This window comes from Maniola jurtina, chromosome 6 (genome assembly GCF_905333055.1).
Source record: "Maniola jurtina chromosome 6, ilManJurt1.1, whole genome shotgun sequence".
Taxonomy (NCBI): Eukaryota; Metazoa; Arthropoda; class Insecta; order Lepidoptera; family Nymphalidae; genus Maniola; species Maniola jurtina.
Window position 1 is genome coordinate 7,820,751 of NC_060034.1, and position 26,322 is coordinate 7,847,072.

At 38.0% G+C, this 26,322-nt stretch overlaps 1 protein-coding gene across 8 annotated transcripts in view; it reads right to left on the minus strand.

Annotated features, from left to right (window-relative positions):
* Nucleotides 1-288: 288 nt before the first annotated feature.
* Nucleotides 289-26,322, minus strand: part of LOC123866462 (teneurin-a) — a 285,360-nt gene continuing 259,326 nt past the window's right edge. For 6 of the 8 annotated variants that reach the window (XM_045908043.1, XM_045908037.1, XM_045908039.1 and 3 more), the window contains 21 exons: nucleotides 20,680-20,799; nucleotides 19,927-20,604; nucleotides 19,638-19,832; nucleotides 19,336-19,545; nucleotides 18,788-18,973; nucleotides 18,264-18,410; nucleotides 17,952-18,159; nucleotides 16,410-16,436; nucleotides 12,895-13,014; nucleotides 9,562-9,726; nucleotides 8,879-9,053; nucleotides 8,011-8,253; nucleotides 7,506-7,733; nucleotides 6,835-7,025; nucleotides 6,146-6,381; nucleotides 5,266-5,994; nucleotides 4,780-5,183; nucleotides 2,817-4,702; nucleotides 2,561-2,714; nucleotides 1,842-2,196; nucleotides 289-1,673 (listed from right to left, as the gene is read on the minus strand). In XM_045908043.1, the coding sequence (XP_045763999.1) occupies nucleotides 682-1,673; nucleotides 1,842-2,196; nucleotides 2,561-2,714; nucleotides 2,817-4,702; nucleotides 4,780-5,183; nucleotides 5,266-5,994; nucleotides 6,146-6,381; nucleotides 6,835-7,025; nucleotides 7,506-7,733; nucleotides 8,011-8,253; nucleotides 8,879-9,053; nucleotides 9,562-9,726; nucleotides 12,895-13,014; nucleotides 16,410-16,436; nucleotides 17,952-18,159; nucleotides 18,264-18,410; nucleotides 18,788-18,973; nucleotides 19,336-19,545; nucleotides 19,638-19,832; nucleotides 19,927-20,604; nucleotides 20,680-20,799 (7,649 nt within the window). In that variant the 3' untranslated portion in view covers nucleotides 289-681. The remainder of the gene's footprint in view (nucleotides 1,674-1,841; nucleotides 2,197-2,560; nucleotides 2,715-2,816; nucleotides 4,703-4,779; nucleotides 5,184-5,265; nucleotides 5,995-6,145; nucleotides 6,382-6,834; nucleotides 7,026-7,505; nucleotides 7,734-8,010; nucleotides 8,254-8,878; nucleotides 9,054-9,561; nucleotides 9,727-12,894; nucleotides 13,015-16,409; nucleotides 16,437-17,951; nucleotides 18,160-18,263; nucleotides 18,411-18,787; nucleotides 18,974-19,335; nucleotides 19,546-19,637; nucleotides 19,833-19,926; nucleotides 20,605-20,679; nucleotides 20,800-26,322) is intronic. The other 2 variants (XM_045908036.1, XM_045908042.1) reach the window with 1 other exon arrangement.

Here is a 26,322-nt window from a genome sequence, read left to right on the forward strand (position 1 = left end):
CAGAGAGAGCCCTGTACTAACTTCTCTTCGTGGACAGCGTGTAGTGCTTAGTAGATAGAGGTATCGTTTATTGTAACCGTTTTGCATACCTAGGTGACTGCACGTGCTGCGTTCACTGTAACGTTTTTCCACGTAAAAACGTACCTACTTAATGACAAAAATATGTCGTTTAATTGATGCACAATCTAAATTTAATATTTTAGTAGAAAATATGAAAATAATATAAAATATGAAGTAGGTAGGTACTTAGTAAGTATTGGGCTTGTAAGTAAAATGTCAAACAACACATTGATTTGGTTAAAAAAGTATGCTTTTTTTATTATTCTTTCAAATAGTCTTCATCTAATTTTATAAGAACATTGGACACAATTGAAGCTTTTTACCGATAAATAAGTATAAATAATTTCATATTCACATAGATCGTCTTATTTATACATACAATACATTTATTTTATATCAGTCCTCTCAAAAGGTCCATTCTCTCCCTGCAAATTAAAATTAAATATTTACACAGCGATAGGGATTCGCATCTACGTACATACATACATCAACAATTAACAATTAATAGAGACTATTTACAAAATATATCTTCACACACGCACATATATACGTTCGTCCATCACCGTTCACACACATCGAATTTACATTCATACGATTTGGCATATGGATGGCGACACGTCACTAGCAGAGGCCGTCCCAGGCGAGCCACCACGGCGCGCGGCAGTCCTCGCGCTTCCGGCGCCGGCGCTCGGCGCGGTCGGCGCGCTTCTTCACGAAGCGCACGTTGTACGGGTCCTCGGCCAGCTCGGGGTAGCGCGCCACGTCGTGCACGTACTCGCCCTCGTAGCCCGCCGCCGAGCCCGCCTTCTGGATCTCGTCCAGCTCCGCCGCCGCCCAGTCCAGCGCGCCGCCCAGCCCCGCGCGCAGCGCCTCGCGCTCGCGGTGCCACGCCTTGCGCACGGCGGCCGCGCGCGCGTGGTGCAGCAGGCGCTGCCGCTCCCGCTCGGCGCTGGTGCCGTATCTCAGGTTGATGATGCTCGTTTGTCCGTGAATCTTTACATCGGCGTAGGAGCGGCCGCCTTCGGCTACTTCGTGGAAGGTGACGTTTAATTTTCCTTGCATTCGTTTCAGCTGTTGTTTGTCGTCGGCTGCACGCCAAGTATCCTCTTTGACGAAGTAAAATACATCTTGCTGGTCCCCATGAACTACGAAGGAGAAAGGCAGTAGGTGGGATCTGTTGAAGACTGATGTGTATACGTCTCGGTATATGGCATTGGCAGAAGGAACAGTGCTCACGACTGCTCGTCCTCTTGAATTTCTTGAAATCAAAATTCCGCGTCCGAAAGGTGGCTCGGAGTCGGAACCGATTCGTTTCGGTGCAAGATTGAGACCATCGGTTTTTAGCGCGGACATGGCCGGTATAGATAGGCTTCGGAAATCAGCGATCCTCTTGTTTGCCATATGTGATAAAAATCCTGATTCGATCATGACGCTTGGCAGCAGTGACATCGCTGAAGGAAGACCTGGCCCGCCATCGACAGGTGCAGTGCCCCACACTGGACGACCCCGAGGAATACTGGGTAATATAGAACCTCCAGGTAGTTCATCAGGGTAAAGTTGAGGTGCCAAGCTCTTTGTATCATAGCCTAGTAGTTTCAGCCAAGATAAGTGATCTGTAAAGAAAAGAAATCAAGTTTAAAGGCATGGAACATGTAATACTAACTACAATATCAGAAACTAGTCTTGTGCGCACCGATATTAGATATTAGTAAGGCCAGTTGCTAATTTACTTCAAAATATTAATATGCGTAATAAGTAGATTTACAAACAGTTTTCCTTACCTGTTGGTTTTTTATTTTGTGGCCGTACGTTAATAGGATCATTTCCATTAAATCTATATAAATGCAGTTGTGTAGGATTGTGAATTCGTTCTATAAGATTTTCCCAAAGAGGGGACATCCATTGTCCAATAAGGGGATCGTACACTTTTCCGTGTTCCATATGAACAAGTGATGTCACTTGATCTAGCAGTCCACCGCAGAAGTCTACAGGTAGGTACAGGTACGGATTTGAGTCGTATACTATGTGCCCGTAAGGCGATCTCATAATTTCCCGAATGCCTTCTCCGTACTGATTAAAGACCATTACAGGTGTTCCACATTGATCAGTGGCAATGTAATACTTGTGGCGGGCAACCTAAAACAAAAATGGTGGTGAGTTAAATTTTTAGATTTATGTTTATTCATTTTCACAAGATTTGCATAATTTAATGTACATAATGTAGCATTGTCTCGACTACGTTGAAGTACCAGCGACGAAGATCTACAGGAGATGATCTGGAGAAACTTCAGCTCCCCTCACGGAGTGTCTTGCGTATCGCACCCCACGTCCCACGTGCTTTGCAATGTCCTGTTCACCGCGTCCCGTACAGAGGCCCATGAATAAGGACGCCCAACATATTCGAAACTAGTTGGGCATATTCCGACGAACAAGTGAGTTTGAGCCGTTATACATATCATAATATAATTATGTTGCATAATTTACTTTAATTATCACCTACCTGAGTGTAGATAAGGTGACCTCTGTCATCGTAAACGAGTGTCATAAATCTGTTCTCGCGAGGTGAATAAATATGACTGACTTCATGAGGTTTATCCTTGTTCGTGTAAAAGAATTGGGTGACATTACCGAAGTTATCTTTTCTTGTTGATAGTCTGTAAAGGCAACATTAAAGTTAAATTTTTTGACAAAGGGAATTGGATACTGATAATTAGGTGATTTTGCTGTGCAAATTAAATATTATACGTAAGAAATACCTGTCCAGATGATCGTAGTAATATCGAACATCAAATCTTCCTCGTTTTGTGGCTCTAATGAGTAGTCCTTTAGCGTTGTATTGGAATCTTTCTTCTCTAGCATTTTGGAAAACGAATCCTCTACTGTCGTAACGATATTGACCTTCTCCGAACTTGATGATACGATCCATGTCATTGTACTCCATGGGAATCGTATTGCCTCTGTAAGTTAGTGATAGCATATTACCATTATCATCATATCTAAAACCCCAGGGCTCTTGTGCTTCCACGCCTGTTAATTGACCATCGCAGTCCCAAGTGTAATTCTTTACGTTGGTGTAAGTGTTCACCCCTACATTTCTAGTGTGAGTTCGAGTTTGAGAAATCCTGCCGTGGCGGTCATAAGAGAACTCCATTCGGAACACTTCCATCCTATGAATATTAACTGTTATTTCTTTTTCAAGAAACTGATTATTAAGAGTTCTAGAGAACATGGCGATGCCGTCATACACTGAGGTCTCATTCCATTTTTGTTTAGATACAGTAAATTGTCCTAAAACTTCTGGGGCACCAGTTTTGCTATTGTATATTATGTGATGTGGAATCAGCGTTTGTCCACCAATACGACCTTGAACCGCAGTTGTTCTGTAATTATTGTCATATTCATAAATTATTTTAGCATTGCTTAATCCAGTCTTGGCGCCATAATCGAGCCTTTCTTCTATAAGTAAACCACCGGCATAAGTGGATTCCCATCTATAGTCAACATCACGGTCTACATGCAATATTTCAGATGGCAAGCCACTATTTTCAGAGTAATGAATTTGAGTTTGACCATCTCCGTGGACAACTTCCGATATTTTATTGGTCGTAAAATATCTGTAAATAATTCTAGCTCCATCACCTGGGAAAACCGTTTGCAACAGTTCCCCAGTATGCGAATAGTGTTGCAAGTACTTCTTCGACGAGCCTGGAGGTGTGTAGGTGACGCGCAAAAACCCTATAGAAGGTTGTACACTAAATGAGTGATTCGTTCCTGATGGTAGTATCACATGAGTTAATCCACCATCACCGTCGTATGAATATTTGAAACTCCTTTGACTTGCTAGTGTAATTTTGGAGACGAGGTTACCATCGTTGTAGTAAATGAACTTTGTGCCATCTTGTGGACTTGTTATTTCGGACAGCATACCATGTGGGTCATAATTATAGGATTCTTCAGTGACACCCCATTTCCAACCATTAATTCTATAAAATCTGTCGTAGGATATATTAAGCGGGACTCCAGCCCCATGAGGCGTAAACGATAACGGCAAACCAGCAACATCGTAAGCAGTGGTAAAAAGAGGTATCCGGTCTGCATTAAAGAAGGTTTCCCTGCTTTTAAATTGGTCAAATTCAATAATTAAGACTCTCGAGTCATTCACCCAAATCTCTCTGTTTAGTGTTTGCTGTGGGTTCCTTACATCACCTACCAGAGTATACAATGAATACATATTGTTTACTAATCCATCTCCAAACGTTGTTGTCTGATGTGACCACATATGCAGCATTTCAGCTTCGATTGGTAAAGCAGCTTCGAGTAAAGGATGCTTTGCAGCTGCAATACTTTCAAACTTTCCTGACCAAGGTGTATCGATTACTAAAGTGTTGTTCGTAAACATGCGACCTTCAGTAATTTGTTTTCCATTGTTAATAGTGATTTGTTTGAAGGACTGTCCATGGAGGACGTATTCACATTTCTTCGATACCCCTACCGGAATAGTACTGGTTGGATTTGAAACTGTAACTGCTAGACCGTAATTTTTGGCTAGTCCAGAAGTTATGTGCACCTGTTCTCCTGAAGGCATAATAATCTTCGTCACTCGTCCAAGTTCGTCATAATTATATATTACAGTGTCACCCGCCTAAAAAACGACGAAAAGGAAATTATATAATTTTAAAAAATCATTCAAAATTCATAATTATATGAGTAAATACATACCCCTGATCGACTATTAAGTAAGCCAGTATTTGCGTCGTAATCTAGCTCAATTCCCGCGGATCCCTTTTCAGTTAATTTTGTTAAATAACCAATTCCGGATATTTTCAGTTCCAGTTTATGATCTTGAGTATTTTCAATAGAGCTAACAATGTTACTATAATCTCGTAAAAGCTGAATTTTGTTACCCGACGCATCAGTTACTGTAGATAATTTACCGAAGCTAGTATTTTTGGAATATAAAAATGAATATCTAGTCTTTCCAGATGTTAAATCTTTGGTCGTTATATGTTGTCCATATCGATTAAAGACGTAAATCTCTGACGTAGGCGGATATGGTATTCTAAATTCTCCATTTTCATCATGAGAGGGCAAATAGTGTTTCAAAGCCAAAATGTGAAGTGACCCTGTAACAGAAAGTTAAATTTAGTGAGTTTGTACAACTACATACAATTGAAATAGTGATTTCTTTATATTGCAGAAAAATACCTTGATCGACAACATTAAGTACACCATCCGGCGTAACCGCTAATGCAGAAATTGTTTGGAATTTAGCATTTGATGATAGTAGAGTTTCGGTATTAGTTGGTGGTTCATCTCCAGCTGCAACACTCAGCCTGCAAGGACATCCTGCGCCTTCGTCACGGGGATTTATGGGCACAACTGTTGCCGAAATAGACGAATTGCATTCACAGCTAAGCTCTTTCAAATTTTCTTGTAATTTTCCAGCGAAGTGCATAATTTTCCCAGATGGATCAATTGTTTTTATCGTATTGGTCTTCTTGGAATCAGATTCAGCTACGTAAAGGACTCCGCTGGGTGCGAATGCTATTGCTAAAATGGTGCCTAAACTGGAGTCTTCTCTGAATTCCGTATTTGTTCTGTTTGTAGGTTTCGTGATTGGTTTACCATCACTTCCAAGTCGACAATGAGATGGTTGACCAGCAACAACTTTGATTTTCATGTCGACGGTTAATTTGAGTATGATTCGGTCGTCAATAAAGTACAGTGACCCGTCGAGTGGAGACAAGGCAACCCCTGTTGGCCATTGTAGTTGAGCTTCATATGGAGCAATAGCGCCTCTACAAGGAACCGGTGACCAATGATTATGATGTCCATGGTGGCCTACAAGTGTATGGATAATACCACTGGGATCAACAGCTCGGATATTAGTTCCATCTGCAATGTACATCGTTCTATCTGCTGCTATAGCGAGACCTAGAAATAATCAAAGAACTCGATTAGTTTTCAATTTCCCAAAATAATCCAGTCGCATTGCATACCACGAAATTACCCGTAAGAAGCTCATACAGTTTTTAGTACCTATTGAAAATGTTGGAAAATTAAACATCTGGGCAATCACAATTACCTTTCGGGTGGGCCAACTTGGCTTTAATGGCAGGTCCTTCATCACCACAGTTGGAATCATCTCCAGGTACACATCGATCACCGTTGCCTACTATTGGTTCAGAATTAGCTGCTGGATCACGAACCTTGTCCAACACTACCACTCTTCGAACTTGATGTCGTTCTGAATCTGATATGTAAAGATATCCATCTGCTGGTGAAATGCAGATGTAGTATTGATATGCGACTTGGGTTGTTCTGAAACAACAATCACATAGATTGTTCATTCAAATCATAAAGTAAGCTAAGCGTTAAGTATGTAAGGTAAGTTAAGCGTTAAGTATGTTAAGCTAGAGACTGATTTGTAGCGTTTGTTTGATTGTAATGTTCCATTCAAGGCGATCTTGTTACAATACGCCGACACTGACTGACTTGTAGGATGTGTTTGTAATCTATCATTCGAGCTCTTGGTTCAAGTGCGCTCCATTTTTACTCAAAATGGCAGACGTAAAGGTTGTGTATGGTTGGCCTGCACTGACTTGTAATGTAACACTCAAAGGGATTTGCGACCGCCATTTCATTGAAGCACGCGGCACTCGCCGCAAATGACACATTACAAACTAACATCACAAGTCAGTCTTTGATTTGAGTTACAAAAACTTGATGCTACAAGTTTTTACTGAACCGAAAGCTAATTTGTGGTATACTTACTCCAATTGCAGTACCGTAGTTACCACTCCCTCAGGAGTTATACGACGTACGAAATTAAAGTCTCCAACATAGAGAGATCCATCAGGTCCTGAAGTAAGCGCAGTTGGCGTCAACAGGAGTGAATCGGCTGCCTTACCATTGCAGTGGTCAGGACAATTTAGGGATCTCTGAAGTCCTGTACCCATTACAACCTGCAACGTATTAGGAAAATTTATGAAATCGTTGGTAGTTACTGCAGTGCAAAGTATTTGTTACGAAAGAACTCTAAAATTTATTAATATCATCAACAATTAATAATACTGAAGTGTCTTAATGTCAAGATTTTGGAACAAGTGGGTTTTCTTTGACTTAAATTGTTCACATTTTTTGTTGACAGAATTTTTTTTTCACAGAATGAAATGAAATGAATAAAATTTTCACAAAATTTTATTCGACGTACCTACGGTAACATAGGGATAGCTCGAGCAGTCATTTTCATCTGCTTGAGCCGTTAACAGCTACATGACTGTTTGAAGCGGTCCCTATGCACTCTATGCAGTCGCAGCTTGAATCAGTCAGTCATTGCTGCTTACCAAATACCCATGTATGGTCTGGGAGCTCTGGGAGCTAAGTAAAACAGTAATTTCATGCTGGATCTAGTCGTGTGCAACTGCTAGTATATTAATATTTACCTGCACAGTTCTCGGATATTGTTTCAGATGTAATAAGGCGCCATCTCCTTTTTGCAGTATGCCTTCATGGAAATTATAGTGGTGATGTATGTCCAAGCCCCATCCACCAATATCAGAAATGTCAACGTCGAATCCGGCGAGAGTAGCTGTTTGCGTTTCCCATACAACTGATGAACACGTTGTGTATTCGTAACCAATCGATATTTTGGCTTGTGCTTGTCCGTAAACCTAAAAAAAAAACATTGGTCACTGTCAAAGGAACTTGAGCTTCGGTCAAACTGAGACGAATCACACGCAACGACGCAAATAAGCCCAAATCGAAAATGTACGCGACTATCCTTACAAGTTCGTTGACAGAGGATAGGTACGTTCGTTCTTTGGGCGAAGAATTTTTTACAATCACACGTGATTTGTCTCAATTTGACAGCAGGTTAATAAATAGCGTTAAGGTAAAAGTAGCGACATCAGTTCTTTATTTCTACTCATGGAAGATGTCTATAAATACCTTCTGTTTGTAAACATTTCTTTTATTCCAAGCGAAGACATGAGTCAAGTCTGGGTCGGCTTCATAGGTATGCGTGTGAAGAGAGCCCTCGATCTCCACTCGTACGTGAACGCGAGTGAGAGAAGCGGGAACTATTCTTCTCGTTAGCTGGATGTGGACGCACGAAAGGTAACCAGCTGCTTGTGACGAACGGTAGGTAAGTTTTACCGAAGAACCTGGTATTCCGATAGACTCGCTTACGATCTGAAGAAAATGAAAATAATATTATTATATATAAGAGATTCAGGAAAAGGATATCAATAAAATAACTGGAGGATAATGGAAACATTAATAGACCACTGAAAAATTCGGCTTGATGAAAAATTCTGAAAAGTTCTGAGAAACTTCAGTTGTGGCTGTTTAGATATCGCCCTGTCTGCAAAGTTGTATCGGCTATTGATATAGCATTCAAACAGCTAGGTTCAAGTACGATTGCCAGATGCCCCGTATTTTACGGGTTATCCCGTATTTCAGGGTATGATAATACAGAAAATCGTAATTGTGAAGATAAAATACGGGGTGTATATTTGATGCTGGGAATGCGTAAATCAAGAAGTGGCAGGTGGCAACCCTAGGTACAAGTTGGTACTGTCATACTTTTTCTAGATTTCCATTGTCTGCGTAGGTAGTCAATTATAACAGGGAGTTTCCAATAGATTTAATGATGATTGATCAAAAAGCCCTAGTTGAAATTATACCAAAAAAAATACCTGGGTGTGTAAGTTTCCATGTCTAAAAAGATATACGTGATAATAATATGGTACTACCTCTGAAACCTATTGAAAGAGATGTGATAATAGTTATGCATATCGTAGAATTGTATATTCACCTGTGCCTCTGGATAAATGACTGTGGTCGTGGTAGGAGAAGAGACCGCGGGTGCAGCCAACGCTGGCATAGCCACTACTTCCGGTCTGAGGCGTTCATGATCGTGAGCGCTGCATGGCGGCGTCTCAGACTCCCACCATTGTGGCATCGGGGACCAATCCAGACGAGGGGGTGACCTGAAATGGGTAAATTTAGCAAATTAAATTCAATTAAGTATGTGTAAGTTATTTACCACCAACCAACCATCAACGACTTCTATAGACTGGCAAATGGCAATGGGCCGCCATTTTTGAAGCATGCTTGTAGGTGTCGCTTTGCCCATAAGCGCGAAACAACGTGCCAGTATAATTAATTATTTAGTCTGTGCCTTTAGCCCTTTACAGGCATGTATTTCAGATCGCCAAGCGTAAGACTTAGCCTGCACTTTTCAAAAAACGAATTTAGAATATATAGGTACTAGTAGTGTTCGAGACGACAGCAGGGAGAAATGGCGAATGCTTGTGAGGCGTATAACATCTGCCCCCAAAAACGTCACTTCATGATGACCACGACCGCTCTGCCAAAAGTGTTACGACGACGAAGAAGAAGATATAGGTACTTATGAGCTTTACCTATTTGGAGTTTTTGTAATAACTTTGCTTGTCTCAACAAAAAAAGTGGGATGTTTTGAAATTCACTGCCTACCTCGGTGTAGGTACTTTTATGCTGTCATCGCTGAGCTCCATTTGTACTGCTGGCAGAACTACAATCTGATTCCAAGGCACGAAGACCGTCTTCCGGAGAGGCTTGAAGGGCGACCTCTGGAACTGTAAGGTGACAGCGCCACCGCCGTTTACCAGCACGTCGAACCTGAAGAGGGCAAATTTAATATGAAATATCTATCTAAGTAGTCTAGCTAGTTATAGCTAAAGTGCTATTTGAACATATGCGCTTACTGCAGCTAACTACATAAAATTATTGCTGTAAAGTTACAGTGAGATGCCGTTGGAGACACCTTATTGAGAAGTAAGTACCTACGTCATAACGGCATAACGACTTCAGCAAAATCGCTAAAAATAAAATTTCTACTTAGTGAAAATTTCGATATCACGTCCTTATTAACTGAAATAATTATAAGGTTATACTAGTAATCAGTAGTATAAGCTAATCAGTAGTAATCAGTAGTTAGTTAATTAATTAGTACTCACTAGGGTACTAATTAACTAACTACTGATTCTGTTTCCGTAAATAGGTACTTGCATAGGTAGATACTAGATGCCTAGGTTACTTTAAAGTCTTAAAACCTCGCCTACATCTATACTAATATTATAAAGAGGAAATCTTTGTATTTTTGTATGTTTGTATTGAATAGGCTCAAAAACTACTGGACCGATTTCAAAATTTCTTTTACCATTACTTAGAGGGATTCTTCCGAATCCGTATAAGCTATATTTTATCCCGGAAAATAGATAGGATTTTTCGTGGTAGTGTCCACCCGTGCGAAGCCGGGGCGGGTCGCTAGTAGTCTTGTAAAGAGCTATATTAAGACCGTTAAGTACTTTCACGTAGTACTAGTAGGTACCTAACTAGCCTATCTCCAAATTCATACTTATATATAGCATTAAAATCTATCTAATGTTGTATTATTTTAGGTAAGTTGCGACTTGCGTAGGTAAGCAGTCTTTGTAAAAGTAGGTTGTTCCTAAAATTAGCATATTCATGACTATCCCCTAACAGCCCCTTGTATAATATCATATTTTTCATAAATTGCCCTTAATAGAGCTTAATTACGTTTACACGCCGTTTTTTGAAGATAACACTGAAGTTACGTGTGAACAAAAAAAAAACAAACAGTATAAAATCTACATTGAAATTCTTTCAAATTGTGTTGCTATACGGTAATTATCCGTGTAGTTATGTTTAAACTTTAATTCGATTAAGTGTAAGGAATTTCTAACGACCGTAACGAAAAATTAATAATCGTTGTACGGATGTTGGGATCAAATATTGTTGGTTCTTCTTTATTTGAACACGGGTAGCACGCGATCCGAAATAGTTACGTGGGCAGATAAGTACGTAGTATGTAGTACTCTACCTACCTAAGTAAATATTGGTACTTAGTTATTAAATTTTTTTAAAATACCTAGTTAATTATTACTTTTGGTCATTTATATAGAGTAATGCACAGTCCGAATCGCGATTAGTAACTGTAGTTAGGTTATTTTTAAGAATTGATTTGAATTGTGAAATATTAGACAAAATTATTTGATTTGTTTATTGAAGGTATTTTAATAACTATAGATGTTGTGATAGCAATCGTGCTCTAATTAAATTATTTGTTTGCCATTATTTTTTTACGATTAAACCTCGGATAACCTCTACGCGTTGTCATTGTATCCTCGTGTAGGTTTTGGGAGGAAAATCTAATTCTTTAGAATCATTTGAATAATACCTGCTTTTCAGAATGACGCTTATAATAGCATTGGTTTAACAGTTTTCTACTTTTAGGAGAATTTTAAAGAATAACCAGTGGCAAGTTCAAAACTTTTGCCAACCTTAAAAACGATTATAGCTAACTACTATCCTAAATAATCTGATTTCAGTGATTATAACTCATTCAGTTACAGAGTTAGGTTAACGTAGCTTATACACGCAATGTATAAATAAATAGGGTAGGTAGGCACTTAGGCAGTGCTGGTGTAAGGTTAATTTTAATATGGAGCGCGATCTAATTACCTAGGTAGGTATGGCGCCTGTCCCATAGTTAGATTAGTCATTGAAAGTAGGTACATCTACAGCAAATCAGCATCAGTATATTTATAACATCGCGAGGCGATCTTAAATATTTAGTAAATAAATGCTTACTAAAACGACTGAAATAATTCTTATTTTAACATGAAATACCAATATCTAAACGCGAGCGAAACGAGCGCAAAATTTTTCCTTAAGTTACCTACGTTACGTTTGTATGAAATAGCGCGTGTTAAAATAAAAGGTAAATACAATTTACTTATGGACAATCTTGCCAAATTTAAAACTCATTACAATTGTAGCGATGTCTTAGATCATAGAAATATCGTTTTTATCGTTTAGAATTTAGATTTTTCTTGGATTTTACGCAAAACCTGTTGTCTGATTTTTTCAAAATTACGATCACGTAATAAGTACTAAAATACTTTTAGTCAGGTAACGCCGAAACAAAAATGCTCGTTCAAAATGTAGACGAGTAAGATTCAAAATTAATTCAAGCCCGATGATTCATAAGAGTGAACTGCGAATAAATCAACCCCTTGGCTGATTCAGTAGAGGAGTGCACACCGCCAGGTGGCGAAACACGTGCCATCGTAAAATACGGAATACTTAAACGTACATACATTAAAAACAATGAAATTGCAGCAGCTTGCGTCGAGCCCGTTGACCTTTCTTTTTATACGCAAGTACAGCATTATTCTACATATGGCTAAAATATACTAAGTATGTAGATGAGATAGTTAACGTTCCATGTAAAAACTGATGGAGTGGAGTAAAGTGGAAATAGACACTATCCTCTTATTTTTAGGGTTCCGTATATCACTTTGTTGTCTGTCTGTCTGTCTGTCCGTCCGTCCATTCGTCGTGTCTGTCAAGAAACCTATTAATAGTGTACTTCTCGTTGACCTAGAATCATGAAATATAGCACAAGTACAGGAATAAATCTGAAAACCGCGAATTTGTGGTTACATCATTAAATAAGTAGGTAGTTTTAAGTAAAGGAAACAATCTGAAAACCGTGAATTAGTGGTTACATCACAAAAAAAAATGTGTTCATAAACAAATAATTAGCATTTCAATTTTCAAAGCAAGATAACTATACCTACCAAGTGGGCTATCATACGAAAGGGCTTTACATGTACATTCTAAAACACATTTTTATTTATTTTTATGCATAGTAGTTTTTGATTTATCGTGCAAAATATCGAAAAAAATACCCGAGTATGAAACCCTCGGTGCGCGAGTCTGACTCGCACTTGGCCGGTTTTTTGTATAACTAATACTCACCATCCACCCTGTCTCGTGAGCGTGAATCCGAATCTCGCCTCCCGGTCGACGGAGACCCTGATCCCGATGATGCCGAGCCCCTGCGGCGACACTACCTGCCCGCGCATCACCGACACTCGGCTGCACATCACACCGCTTATCAGATCGAGCCGATCATAGCACCGCCCGCAACGCGATATGATTCACACGTTTTTTAGGACGACTAAAAACTGTTTTTAGCATAGGATTTTACTATATAATAAAATATTAAGTTATATTACAAAATGTAGTTCTATTATTAAGACGTTTCTCTTATTCGGGGGATCCGGCATCCTAACTTTTCAGAGTTATGTTTATATGAAGAATACACCACTAGCTTTGGCGGTGAAGGACAATATCGTGAGGAAACCTGCAAACCTGAGAGTTGTCCATGTTCTCAAGGGTGCGTGAATGCCGATCCCCGCTGGGTCAGCGTAGCTTCTCATTCTGAGAGGAGACCCATCCTCAGTAGTGGGCCGGCGATGGGCTGATTATAATGATGATGATGATGAAACCTATTTTTTTGTAATTTTTTACTTTTAAATGTTTAAAACACTTGCTATAAACAACACCAACCCTGTCTATATAGGTACAGACGAAGGATTTAACATTCAAAACCTAGTTGGAACATTTAGGTGGCAGCACGAGACCTTAATTCGCAAAGTGGTTACCGTGTAGCATGAAAAAGCGTTCCTTTTTGTTCTAAGTACGAGTAGGTATGCGTAGTTTGTCGTTTACAATGTGCATTCAAAAGGCCGTACAAAAAAGAACCACCAGCTCATCAGAGCAATCTGTCATGCAATTCAAAGACAGGTTCATCACAGGGTTTCACGCGTGTTTAGTAACACGGTGACGATTGAGTGCATAGTACTACACAAAACTGTGATAGTACCTACTATGTAGGTACTCTACGCCAGAAGCTCTCGTAGTTTTCAAGTACGTTCATTGTGCGTAAATCTTTCATTTATTATGGAAATTCATCAATCATCATCATTATCATCATTAGAAGGGAGTTATTTTATTCAATTGATAGCTAATTATTATTTATAGTATGCTATCTAAGAATCCATTGGTTGGATTATTTCAGTTTTTTATTATTTAAAGAATAGTAGACATGTACTATAATCGATATTTTAGAGCCTCGATAGCTCAAAGAAAAAAAAGAATTCCGAAAGGTCGGCGGTTCAAACCCCATCCGTTGCACTATTGTCGTACCCACTCCTGGCACAAGCTTTACGCTTAATTGGAGGGGAAAGGGGAGTATTAGTCATGATTAGCATGGATAATATTCTTTAAAAAAAAAAACGAAAGAAAAGAATCATGGCTAATACTTCTCTTTCCGGCACATCTAAGCGTAAAGGTTGTGCTTGGAATTGGAGCGACAGTAATGCAACGGGTGGTGTTTGAACTTTGAACTCGACCTTTCAGATTTCAGTTCGCTACTTGACCATTGAGATATCGAGGCTCCTCAATGCTTAGCACTTGTTTATTTGATAGAGTCCGTTTTATATTACAATATTGAAGTAAAATATTGGGGCAAATTAAATTAATTTCTATATATAACTTGATTTAAAAAAAAAATTAATGCCAAGATTTGATATGTTAAAAGTTTGTAGTTAGATGTTTCATGTGTGAATCATATCGCCGTGCGAGCTTCCTCAAATCTATTTTGACTGAGGTTAATGTGCTATATTACTTGCAATCAAATCTGTGGAAGTGAAGTATGAAAATAAAAATTGAAAAATAAAATAAGAAGTTTTTAGCATTGCACATTCTCTTATCAGGATCAGCTAGTCTAGTTGAGACTTCCGTTTACATACACGACGTTTCCTTCGATACAAATGATGTTAAATAACAGTGTTACATAAACAGAAGTTCGTCTAGATAGGTATGTAGGTATAATAATGCATGTAACAGCTGCCACACAGACCATATTATTTTCATTGTATTACGATTTAACAGCTAAGTATGTTCATACTTTTAAATAAGTAATTAATATACGACTTTTGAAATTGGTGCATTCTACTGTTAACAACTTAAAACTGATTAATAAAAAAATATTTTCTCAAGTGTTATATTTGGAATTCTGCCGACTGCCAGGACCTGCATATACTTACGGTCTTTATACTATACGGTATATGCCAGGAAAATCGGAAATGTTCGAAAAGGCAGTTATGAAAATTATTCATTTATCATCCCAATTAATAGGATTATTTATTGGAATTATTTACTTAATTTAATTAAAAAATAATTGAGACTATCTATTATTATATTCTAAAGTTTCATCCTATTCCAAAGAATCTACTTACTGGCTATAGAAATATCAATATAGTGAGTAATGTAATAATAATTTTGAAAGACAATCTTGTATTTGGAGCGGCGCGCTTGCGTCGACTTCATTGATTAAATCATGTAGATTTATGAGATGCGGTTGTGGACATACATGAGACAAAATTTGATGTCGCTATAAGTTATTTTTACAATAATCTTAACTTCCAGGTAAAAATTAGAAACAAATAGATTTTGCTTATAAATAAAAGGTCTCTCCTTGCATGTTGACAGCTCCTGCAAAGAATGATGCGGCTTTGATAAATACAACATTTTAAATTATTTGATATTTATTACAAAGAACACTTGAGAAAACCGATCAGTAAGTAACTGTTTATTACAAGAATAATTACAGTGTACCAATTTCAATTCGTTTAAAATAAAATGTAGGTAAGAAACTGATGACCGTTGATGGAAGCAATGGTTTCAATGTACAGTGTTTCATAATATCGCTGTGAAGTATTCGAAGTAAATTATTAACAAGTTGTTTTGATTAGTTACAAGGTTTAGGATCTAAACACATAAAGAGCTTGGGCATAGGGTAAGGGGGTTGGTTAACAGATGATAGACGCAGACAAAGGGTAAGGAACACATAAAAGGGTAAGTTTATTCAAAGCTATATTTGCGTGTACGCTGAATTTTGCTCAATTGACGATATAAAATTCACGTCTCATTTCGTATATATTACAGCCCTACGCCTAACCTATTGTGTTTTAACGTCTTGCGTGAAAGCGTAAATGATTTTCCTAAGTTTTTTTTATGGTATAACAAAAGTATATCATAGTATTATGTGAGCTATAATAGAAGCACAGTAGACGAGAACAAATATTACAAAAAATACGATTGTGGTCGCGACAAAACATAATTGAAAAGAATCGCAGTTTTCTCAGGACTCAGTGATTTACGAATGAACATATTGTGACCGTTTGCCGCAACCACAAAGAACATTTAAGACAGACATACAGATGTTACATACACATAGAGAATGAAACGAATACAGACAAAGGAGTAAACGAAAAGTGAAAAGCGTTAGTATCGCCGTTCGCGTGCCAGTTAGTAGACAGGCGGCGGGCGTCGGCATTACACACATATGCAGGAGTTGCAACAAAAGGGAATAGGTTAACAGATACTGAACACTGAGGGGCGAGGGCGGGCTGACTGACACTTACCATGGTGTAAAGGAATTCCAGAACTCGCTAGGAGTGGCGGACACACGGCGGCACAGGGACACAGAAAGACAGGACAGATTACTACACAGATACCTACATCCCTCAGTGCAACCCCACCCCGACTTGCGACCGTGCGGCCGGTTGCGCTCGTCTACGCTGGTTACCTTGCGTTATAACACTTGCTTTAATGATTCACTTTAATTGATTCCTATACGTTAGTACTAATTAAGGAATGAAGCCCGTTTGCATTAGAACAACACCACCACTATTTAATTTTGCATGTAATTAATATTCGTAATAAGTAAGTATATTATTTTGGAAAACTACGATTGCAAGCTGCACTATGCTATCGGTTGTTGTTAAAAAATGGGTAGCTGGATGGTGAAATTTATTTTTAATTTTGTTACAAAGTTGAAATGAAACAAATGCCAGAACGCAATATAACCCTTCCGGAGTAGGTATTCAACACAAATAAAATAGTTAAGCGGCTCGTGTTTTAATGCAAACAAACTTTGGAGGCGCTTTTGCATATAAAGCGAGGTGGGTTGTCTACTTTTATATTCAGTTTTGCTTTGTCTTATTTTGTTATTGAAAGAGATCGAACGACATTTTTTTTACTGATTGAACCGTACTCATAAATTATTAATGTACTTTTTTTCATTTATGATGTTCGCTGGACTCAGATCATGAGAGAACTAAACGTATATGAATACTTTTGAAAAGACTTTGTTCTGTAAGTTTTCAAAGATCTAAATAATGCTGTAATTATGAATCTGTCATAATTTGAGTCATGACTAAAATAAATAATGAAACTATTCTTGTTTAATTTAGTTATAATCAACTAGACGAAAGACAAACAAAACTGTTTCAAAGCTTTGAGCACTCAGAATTATATTCGATTATTTCATCAGACGCTTTTATTTTATTGAGACAAACAGGTAGGGTAAGACACACACAAGGGATAAACATTAGACAATACACAACACATCGGATCTGGTGTGAAAACATAATGATTTTAACATAATGAAATCAAAAATTTAACAATAGAAAGTGTTAACCATGCCGGGATTGCAAATAATAAATCAATAAAGTTTGCTTTGTAAAAAATAGGAAAATCAAAACACTTCCACCAGATGTGAAATAAACAGTAAATTTCAAAAACACTTTATTAATGAAATCAAAATAACCACACCAAATCCTCGGAGAGGTTTAGGAAGATGATAGGGATCAAACTTGGTAAGGTGCTAGTTCCTAAATACAATATTATGTCATCATAGGTTTTGTTTTTCGCTGCAGGTTAATCATTAGTATGGCGATGATATTACGAATCTACGAATATTATTGGGTGCAATTTATCAATTTATAACTGTGCAAAACCGATAGGTCAAATCGGAACCTAAGTCGAGTAAAAGATATCGTTCATGAGATCAATAATAATTTAAAACATAATATACAATGTCGATATCTTTCACGTATGAAGTGATTTGGTGTTATATATTAGGTAATATATTAACTAATTATAATCAATCATGGATCACTTACCCTTCAGAGTATTCGTCCATGTGCGCATAGCTTTGGACAGAATTTTCTTCGATAAGGAATTTGACGCGTTGGTAGAAGGACGCGGTGACTGATGGAGGTTGCTTGCGTAGCAACACTTCGACGGGGTCGTTGGACGCCAAACACATTATATGCTCGGTGCATTCTGGCCGGCTGCAGCACTCAGAGTCCGAGCAGTCCGTCATGCCATCTTCAAAACGGTAGTTCCATTGTCAACCAATCAACTTACAAATAAATCCAGACCAATTGAAAACCATTTGTTACGGATAAATCACAGTTTGCTAGTAGTATTACCTTCGTCGTTATCTTCATTGTCGCTGCAGGACAGTTCCAACGCGATGGAGCAGTCGGTGCCAGCCCAGCCGTCGGCGCACGAGCACCGGTACACGCCGTCTTCCAGCAGACACTGACCGTGGCGGGTGCAACCGTTCGGACAACCGGCTGATCGAAATATAGTAAAACTGTTAAATACATTTTTACAACATCAAAAATCAAGACTTGACAGACACAACGCGAGACGAAAACCTGTCTAATGTGGTCATGAAAAATTTTCAAGGAACTCTATGAAGGCGTTCGCATCGAGATCGCACTTGTGAATTGTGACGTACATACTTCATACAGTTTCTTGCATTACTAATCATTCTATTATAGTTATTGTAAAGTTCTGCCAGACTACTGCCGTCGCGCTTTTAGACAAGAAAATTCTGATCCTGTGCCTAATAGAAATTCAAACTAAGTAAGTACAGTAGTACATTATTCGTGGTATAATAACCTACTACGAGAATATGGTTGGAAGTTTCATTAGGAAACCCACTTACGTAATGTGCAATGCCTGCCATTCCACCCTTGCGTGCAAACACACGTTCCATTTTTGCATTGGCCATGTTCGTGACAACGACTGTCACAGGGTCGTTGGTCGCACAGTGACCCAGTCCAGCCGTCATCGCACCGACAAACGCCTTCCGCACATACTCCGTGTGGTCCGCAATCCAACGAACATACAACTGTAAGCAGTAAGAAAACAATTTCCATTGCTCAATTTTATACTTTGATGGTGGAGGGTGACGCGGCCTAGTTGTTAGCACATAGTACGTAATGGAGTAAGTGACCAACTACAAGTCCCGCTTATTAATACTAACATATTATAATAATAATCGTTAACCTCGTTAACCCCAAAATAATAACAACATTCTAAACCTATCTAATTCTATTACCCTGTTACGAAGGTCAATACTGAATAATACAGAATCACTGGATGTCAATGATTTAGCTTAGTGACGGTTTTGAATTACAAGTTGAACCTGATTAGGATTAGGAACATGATAGAGAACGAAGAAGAAGAACTTTACAAATGCTGTTATTTTACCTTGAGAGCAATCGTCGCCAGTGTACAGTGGGTCACATACACATCTCCCCGCATCCAAGTCATATACACCTCTCTGAGAACAAGCAGGTAGACACCGCTGGACGCGTGCATCACGTTCTGTACAGGCAGCGCCTCGCCAACCTGCACGGCACACGCAACGACCGCGGACGCAAGAACCATGATTGCCACAAGTAGGATCCAGACAGTCCTCTGCAAGATATATTATACGAGTGTTAGTTACAAATTAAGAACTGAAAACGAAGAATGTTTTTTAAATGCTACTAGGTGCCCACTGTACCAACCTTCGTCACATTTTGTGCCTTTCCAACCAGGCTTACAATGGCATTGCCCGGCGATACATTGTCCACGACCAGAACAATCGGCAGGTTCGCAATCGTGAGCTGGAATATCGCATTCAGCTCCTTTCCATCCTTCAGAACAGTGACATATACCACCTGCGTAAGCGCCGTGAGCTGAACAAAGTACAGGGCATACACCTAAAAATCATAAAGATGGTTAATTTTGACCGCAACATATCACTGAGTGTTTCATTGTAGTTTTACGTACGAGTAGATTGTTTCAATTACTTACTTTTCGAGCAATCGTGTCCTTCAAATCCGTCCATGCAATCGCATTTTCCAAGATAGCAAGACCCATGACCAGAACAATCATCGGGACAAGAGTTTGTGACACCTTCTGCTTCGGAAACAATCATTTCGACATGATGTGGCTGAAGTTCGTCGTTATATATCGATATAAACCATCTTCCCGTGTCAAGGTATTGTAGTATACTAACATTTACCCTCATATCTGTAGATCGCTTAGTAATCGTGTGGTTCCATCTTTGATATGGACTAAGCGTGCTTAATAACGCGTCCCAGTCATCTAAAGTACGTTCAAATGAGTCGTGTCTGTGCGGGCTTCTTCTTCTTCTTAGTCGATGATCAACTCTGCCGCCTCGGATAAATTCCACAAAGTCATATTGAGTTACACTCGGAGCCACATTTCTTCTTCCATAGACGGCAAAATTGGCACCCCAGGGTACCGTAAAATTAAGACTAACAAATGCAGGTTGTTTGTTTCTAAATTCCGAACTCCAAAATTGATAAGCGGGTATTGTAGCACTATGAAGTTCATCAAAGTCTCTTACTTCTAGAGCTGGTGACCAAGGTGGTGGGGCAGCTTGTTGTGCTTGTTGAGGTATTACTGCTGATTCTAATGCTGCTTCTGCAGTCGTTGACCACCCTAATGATGAAGTTGATATTGATTCTGGAAAAAATACAAATTGTATAGAAAATTGGTATTAGATATTTACCGCAAATAAAAAACATTGCTTTAACATACCATCTGATGGTGAGGATGTTGATAAAGCGTCTCTTATTCCGTGTGAGTGAGTGACTGCTTTTACATCTTGTACCAGAATACAATTAGAATTGTCTATATTACTTTTAATTGACGATAATGCTGAAACAAAGAAAAAATATAAATAAATAAGTTTGATTCTCGTACAATGAAATTTAGGGCTCCGAGTTGATTAAATAGTGAATCAGAAATTCCATTAAAAGCGTAGGTACTATCATTCGATCAATAACATCCAGAAGTCAAAATGAAGAGCATTGATCTCCTTATAAGCTACTCGTACGTTACAAAATGCGACACAAAGAGAAATGTCGCTTGAGAATGTGACGTTCGAGAGATGCATCTATGAGTAGGGCAAGTGTCGTGATGTCCCGTTGAGTTTTAATTAACCGAAGCATGGCTGAGGCGCATTTCGTGGCAGTGTGACGGAGCAATTGGTTCCGGTGCATCGGTCCGGGCGGCCTGCAAGCACGTAGGTGGCTCGGTTACACTGAACCATTTCTTGCCCCCGGGATTGCCTTTGTCTGCTCATTACCTTAGTTACTATAACGACCAGCAGTCGGGCTAAGCAATTCAAATAAGAGAATTCTTTACGCCCTCGAAATAGGACGAGCACGCGTTTTCCTAGAATGTAACTATAGTTAATTTTTTTCACCCATGATGACGTCATTATAAATAAATGAAAACGCAATTCAACCGTGAAAGAACAACAACGTTAACAAAAACATCCCGTAAGCTTGTTACTTGCTATTTGATTTTTCTTCATCACAATATTCATATTTACTTGACCAGCCCGCGTAGCGAGTAGCAACAGTTTCAAGGGAAACAAAAGATCGAAGTATCGTATTTTAAAGGGAATTGATTGTGTACGTTTATTAGTTTTATACGAAGTCTGCATGCGACCGGGATTTGATGCCCCATTAAAGATGCAATGTTTGTTTTGTTTGTGAGCGTGTGCGCAAGCCAGGATCTGGTTACACCCACCGCCTTAAATAAAAGCCATATGTCAATCCTCATACGATTTAATTGACGTAACGGCAAGACGGAATCGGACTAATTGCCTAACATTTACTTTTGATTATTGGTCTTCACTTTGTTGAAAGATATTCTAAATAAATGGCCGGAAGTCCAAGTAATTTACAGAATTAATGGAATGCGTAACATAATTTGTTGGAGATTAAAAATTAGGGTCAAGTTTTAGTTATCGCATAATAAATGCCAAGTGTGGGTGGTGATATAGATAAGAATGTTACAAGATATTATAATAACTCGTCTTTACCGTTGCTTCTTGAGAGTTCTTATTTTGCTATTATTGCTGATCAATATGTACAATAAGCAAGCAAAAATATAATTAATTCATAAAATAGGTAAGATCTACAGAGTAAGGGATTATTATTTCAGCAGCTGCTACAAACAATATAAATATGAAGTTAACAAACTTGTGGTAAAATATACCTAAAGGTACAGATGTTTTACATAATCCAAGTTGTTGTCAGAATAATTAAGTTATCATCGTCCCTCGACAGATCATTTATCTCAAAGATTCAGCGGGAGATAAGAATCTCAATGCGTTGACGCCATTTGGTTATTGGGGCTCCAAATTGGACAGTTTACTTCGACTGGGTTCAGGGACAGTACCTACTTAACGACAATAAGTTTTATCGTTCCGGGGATCTGTGGATAAATCGGTAATTTATATTCATGGTAACTCTTATTGATTTTTAAATCCAACGCTGCTAAATTCAGATAAGCGATTGTTATGCATACAAGTCGAATGAAACAATTTGTGCGTGTTCGTTATTTCATTTGCAGCAAACCGCACGGGGAATAACAAGTCATAAATCAGTGTAAATAATACAATTATTATTTCAGTCTGGAGACATTGCCCCGTGAAATAAATAGTTTTAGCTTTAAATAAAAGCCAATAAACAACATCGAACAACACATAAAACGGCACAGATGACGTAATTTCCGCCCACAAAAATGATATATCGCAATGTGGTAAGTTGCTCCTTTTCCCGATGATCCCTCGTAAAATCTATAAATTTCGCCATAGAACTGCTGCGAGGAAATAGAGGGTCGTTGAATACGTCAGACGATGCACGGGACGATTGTGTGCAGATGGACGATGTTTGCTATCTGTACTATTTTTCGAGTTAATACAATTTATTGTAATACGATTCAGCATAGATTGCATCGTGCGATGGGGGAGCAAACTCGTTTGATAGAGTCCCGAGGGATACAGACCCGCCGTCGCACTGACTTGGTATTAGTCACGTGATAAATCTTCCGCTTCGTGTGCGTCAATCTATCTCTTTCATTTATATGAGCAGCATCATTTTAGCGTCCCTTTCTCGTGTAAATATGATCCACATTCGCAGAGGGTCGAGGTCTTGTTTGCCCTATTTTAAGAAGTGTGGACAAGAACAAATCTATCTCCGACGAGTGCAAACTTAATAGAGAAATGTAGAGAAGTTTGAAAAAATGTGAAAGGCATACATTGCAAAACTATACGAAAAGAGCCACAATCATAGAAAAGATTGAAGGTTAAGAACATTAGATCTTTGAAATATTGTGTAAAGAGTACCTGTAGTTATAGGTTAGTTGTTGCTTTTTTTCAGACACTATAGCAATTAGCAATAGGTACTATGTTATTTAGTTAGCCCTATGGTAAGTGATGATACTGAGATGGGGCTAACTGGAAAGTGCTGTGGCAGTTTTCCTATTGGTTTCTACGGAATAGACCTTAGTATAAGACGCTGAATCGCGTGGTGGTATGACTTTGCCGTTGAAGTGGTAAATAACCACGGCCGAAGCTTTCCATCAAAGCCAATTTAGAAAGCACAAATAACTACAGGACCTCAAGATGATCACAGAGTTAACAAGCCAAGAAGGTCGACAATTAGACACTTACTTAATTTATGGCTAATGTGAAATTACTTTGCCATTTCTTCGAATCCATCGTTGAAATATTTTGGACGATAGACTATTCATGGCAATAGGTCAAAATTTTGATACATTCATGGGTGCCAAGTGCCAATGATCTAATAAAAATATTTCATAATAGTACCTAATAATATTCTATTATGCTTACCTATAGGTATAGGAATGCTCAGACAAGTTGACAAGTGTTAATAACCTATGTAAATATGTATCTGTTATTTAAATAAAAATAAAAATGTAAATCGGTTAATAAAAGCATAACGAGTAGAGAGAACAATAAAAGACTATAAATAAGAACCAGATTCTCCAAACTTGATCAAAAACCGGTATTTTAGATGAGTCTATCTATTATGGTTTTGCAAAAAAGCCTTTTTAGGTAAATAAAATGTTTAACTACATTCAAGTTCGACACGTTTCCCATGCGTCTTTATTAGGTAACGGTATGAAATTCTTTACTAAATTCTATTATATGGAGATTTGTTATTACTACATGGTATCAAACAAGTCGCGTCTGTCTGTCTAAAAGAGCTTATCTGAAAAAGTGATGAACGGATAATATTTATTCAACTTTTCACCAATACTACTACTATAATAATATATTATAGATAGATAGATATACATAGTTCCTAGAAGAAGTTTAATTCATCACACCTACTTGTTAAGGCTGGTCTACGCCAAAACAGCAAAATGCAACAATGCAGCAATCTAATGGAAACGGTAGACTTCCGTATCATACCATGCTGTGTAGTTGGAATATATGACATTATGACAGTCTCCCGAGGATTCTTGCCTACATTTCAAATCATTGTAACAAGCAGCTCAGGCCTCAGGGTTGCATTATGTTGCTCTGGGTAAAATAGGTACATAAGTGAAAAAAAAAACCATGTAAGTAGTAAGAATTGACAAAATTAATGAAGACAACAATGCGTGTTAACATTTTTCGGTCTTCGTCAGAAATATGTTATAAAGACAAGATTATCTTTGTATGAATTATTTATCATTGCTGCTATTAGAGAGTATGCTACGTTACCTGTTACCATTTACCTACTTAACAAATTTGTAAATCAATAATTTCGATAAAAATAGTATCATTTATATCGCGGTGTATCACATGTTAGGTAAATGTATCATACATTATTTTTAGCGTTTAGTTACAGTTGTAGGGAGAGTTTAAATGAAAACTTTGGGGTCCTCCAAATTTCAATTACATTAAAAAGTTGACGCTGCTATATTCGGGCCCATTCATCGTGCTGGACGTAATGAAGGGTGCAACAGATGGTTCACATTTTTTCATTACACCGGCAGAACTACTATGCACTAGGAGATTTATGTCGGATTAAAGTACAGAACGCTTTTTATTCGCTACATATCCGGAGCGCCGGGAGGCGTGTTCAACAAATATTTTTATTGTGTTTCTGGAACCAAATGATTATACGAACGCCGAGGAAAGATTTATGAATAGAGTTTAATGAGACTAAATCAACGCGCGCGTGGTGCTGTTTCATTGGTAGGTTGCGACTTTCATCCATATAATACAAACCTGTGTAAATATAGCAGACTAACTTTTAAACTTTTAATTTAACTCTCGAATTCTTACTAAAGATAGTTTGAATTTTGGGAAAACATAAGTTTTGGCTAATACTTTTCTACATTGAGCTTCATAGCTACATAAGCCGCCCGTAACAAATGAAAGAACCGCATAATAATATTGATCCATTAATTTTTGAGGGAAATGGTAAGTGACTCATACACAAAACAACTGCATCCTATTGCAAACACATACCTACAACAATAATACATTGCCGTTCCATTGGAATTTGGAAGGAACTGTATCAGAAGATAAGTACTTACTAATTATATTTTTTTATAAATTTTGTTTTTTTATTAGTTTATCTGTTTAAAAGCTGTCCTGACTAACTTCGTTTTGCCAATTTGCCTTGGATTAGAGTTTACAGTTTATGTGCTCGAAGAAAGAAAGTCTTTACCCGTCCATGGGATGTGGCTTTTTAACAGGCTTATGCTTGACTATAGTTTATAGCTCCAATAAAAATAACATGAAAGAAAACACGGGTTAGTATAATTTCTATTTTGAAAAGTAACAACCTATACAAGTCAGGGAAGCGGGAACGTTAATTAACATAAATTAAGTAGTTTATTAAAGTTAGCTCGTAAAATGAAATTGCTTCTTTTCTTTTCCCCATTATAAAGTTTCTATCGACAAACTAAAAAGAAACTCTAAGTAAGGAGCTATACAGTAAAGGATAATGGGAAAATTCTAATAATATTTTATTATTTTATTGATGACTATAGGTAGAAATACCTACTTATAACTGAGATAAATTACATTCCTATTTTACTAAAGTCATAATATATAGGTACCTACAAAAATTATTTTTCCGACAGTTTTTCGGATTATCATGATTCATGAGTCATGACTATACCTAAGTGACCTGGATTGGTGTATAAATAAGCGTTGTGTAGTTATATCTGCTAAGTAGAGATGTCTAAACAGTGTAGGTTTACAGACTCCAAGCGTTTTTGAGGTCACAGCATCGCTTTACTATCATATATTAAGATCATGATCGAGGGCAAATCTTTTTCTGCATTGTTATCAATTAAAAACTGGACCAGTGCAATTTGTACTTGTATACCTAGTGTTCCGTAGTAAAAATAGTATAATGGTTT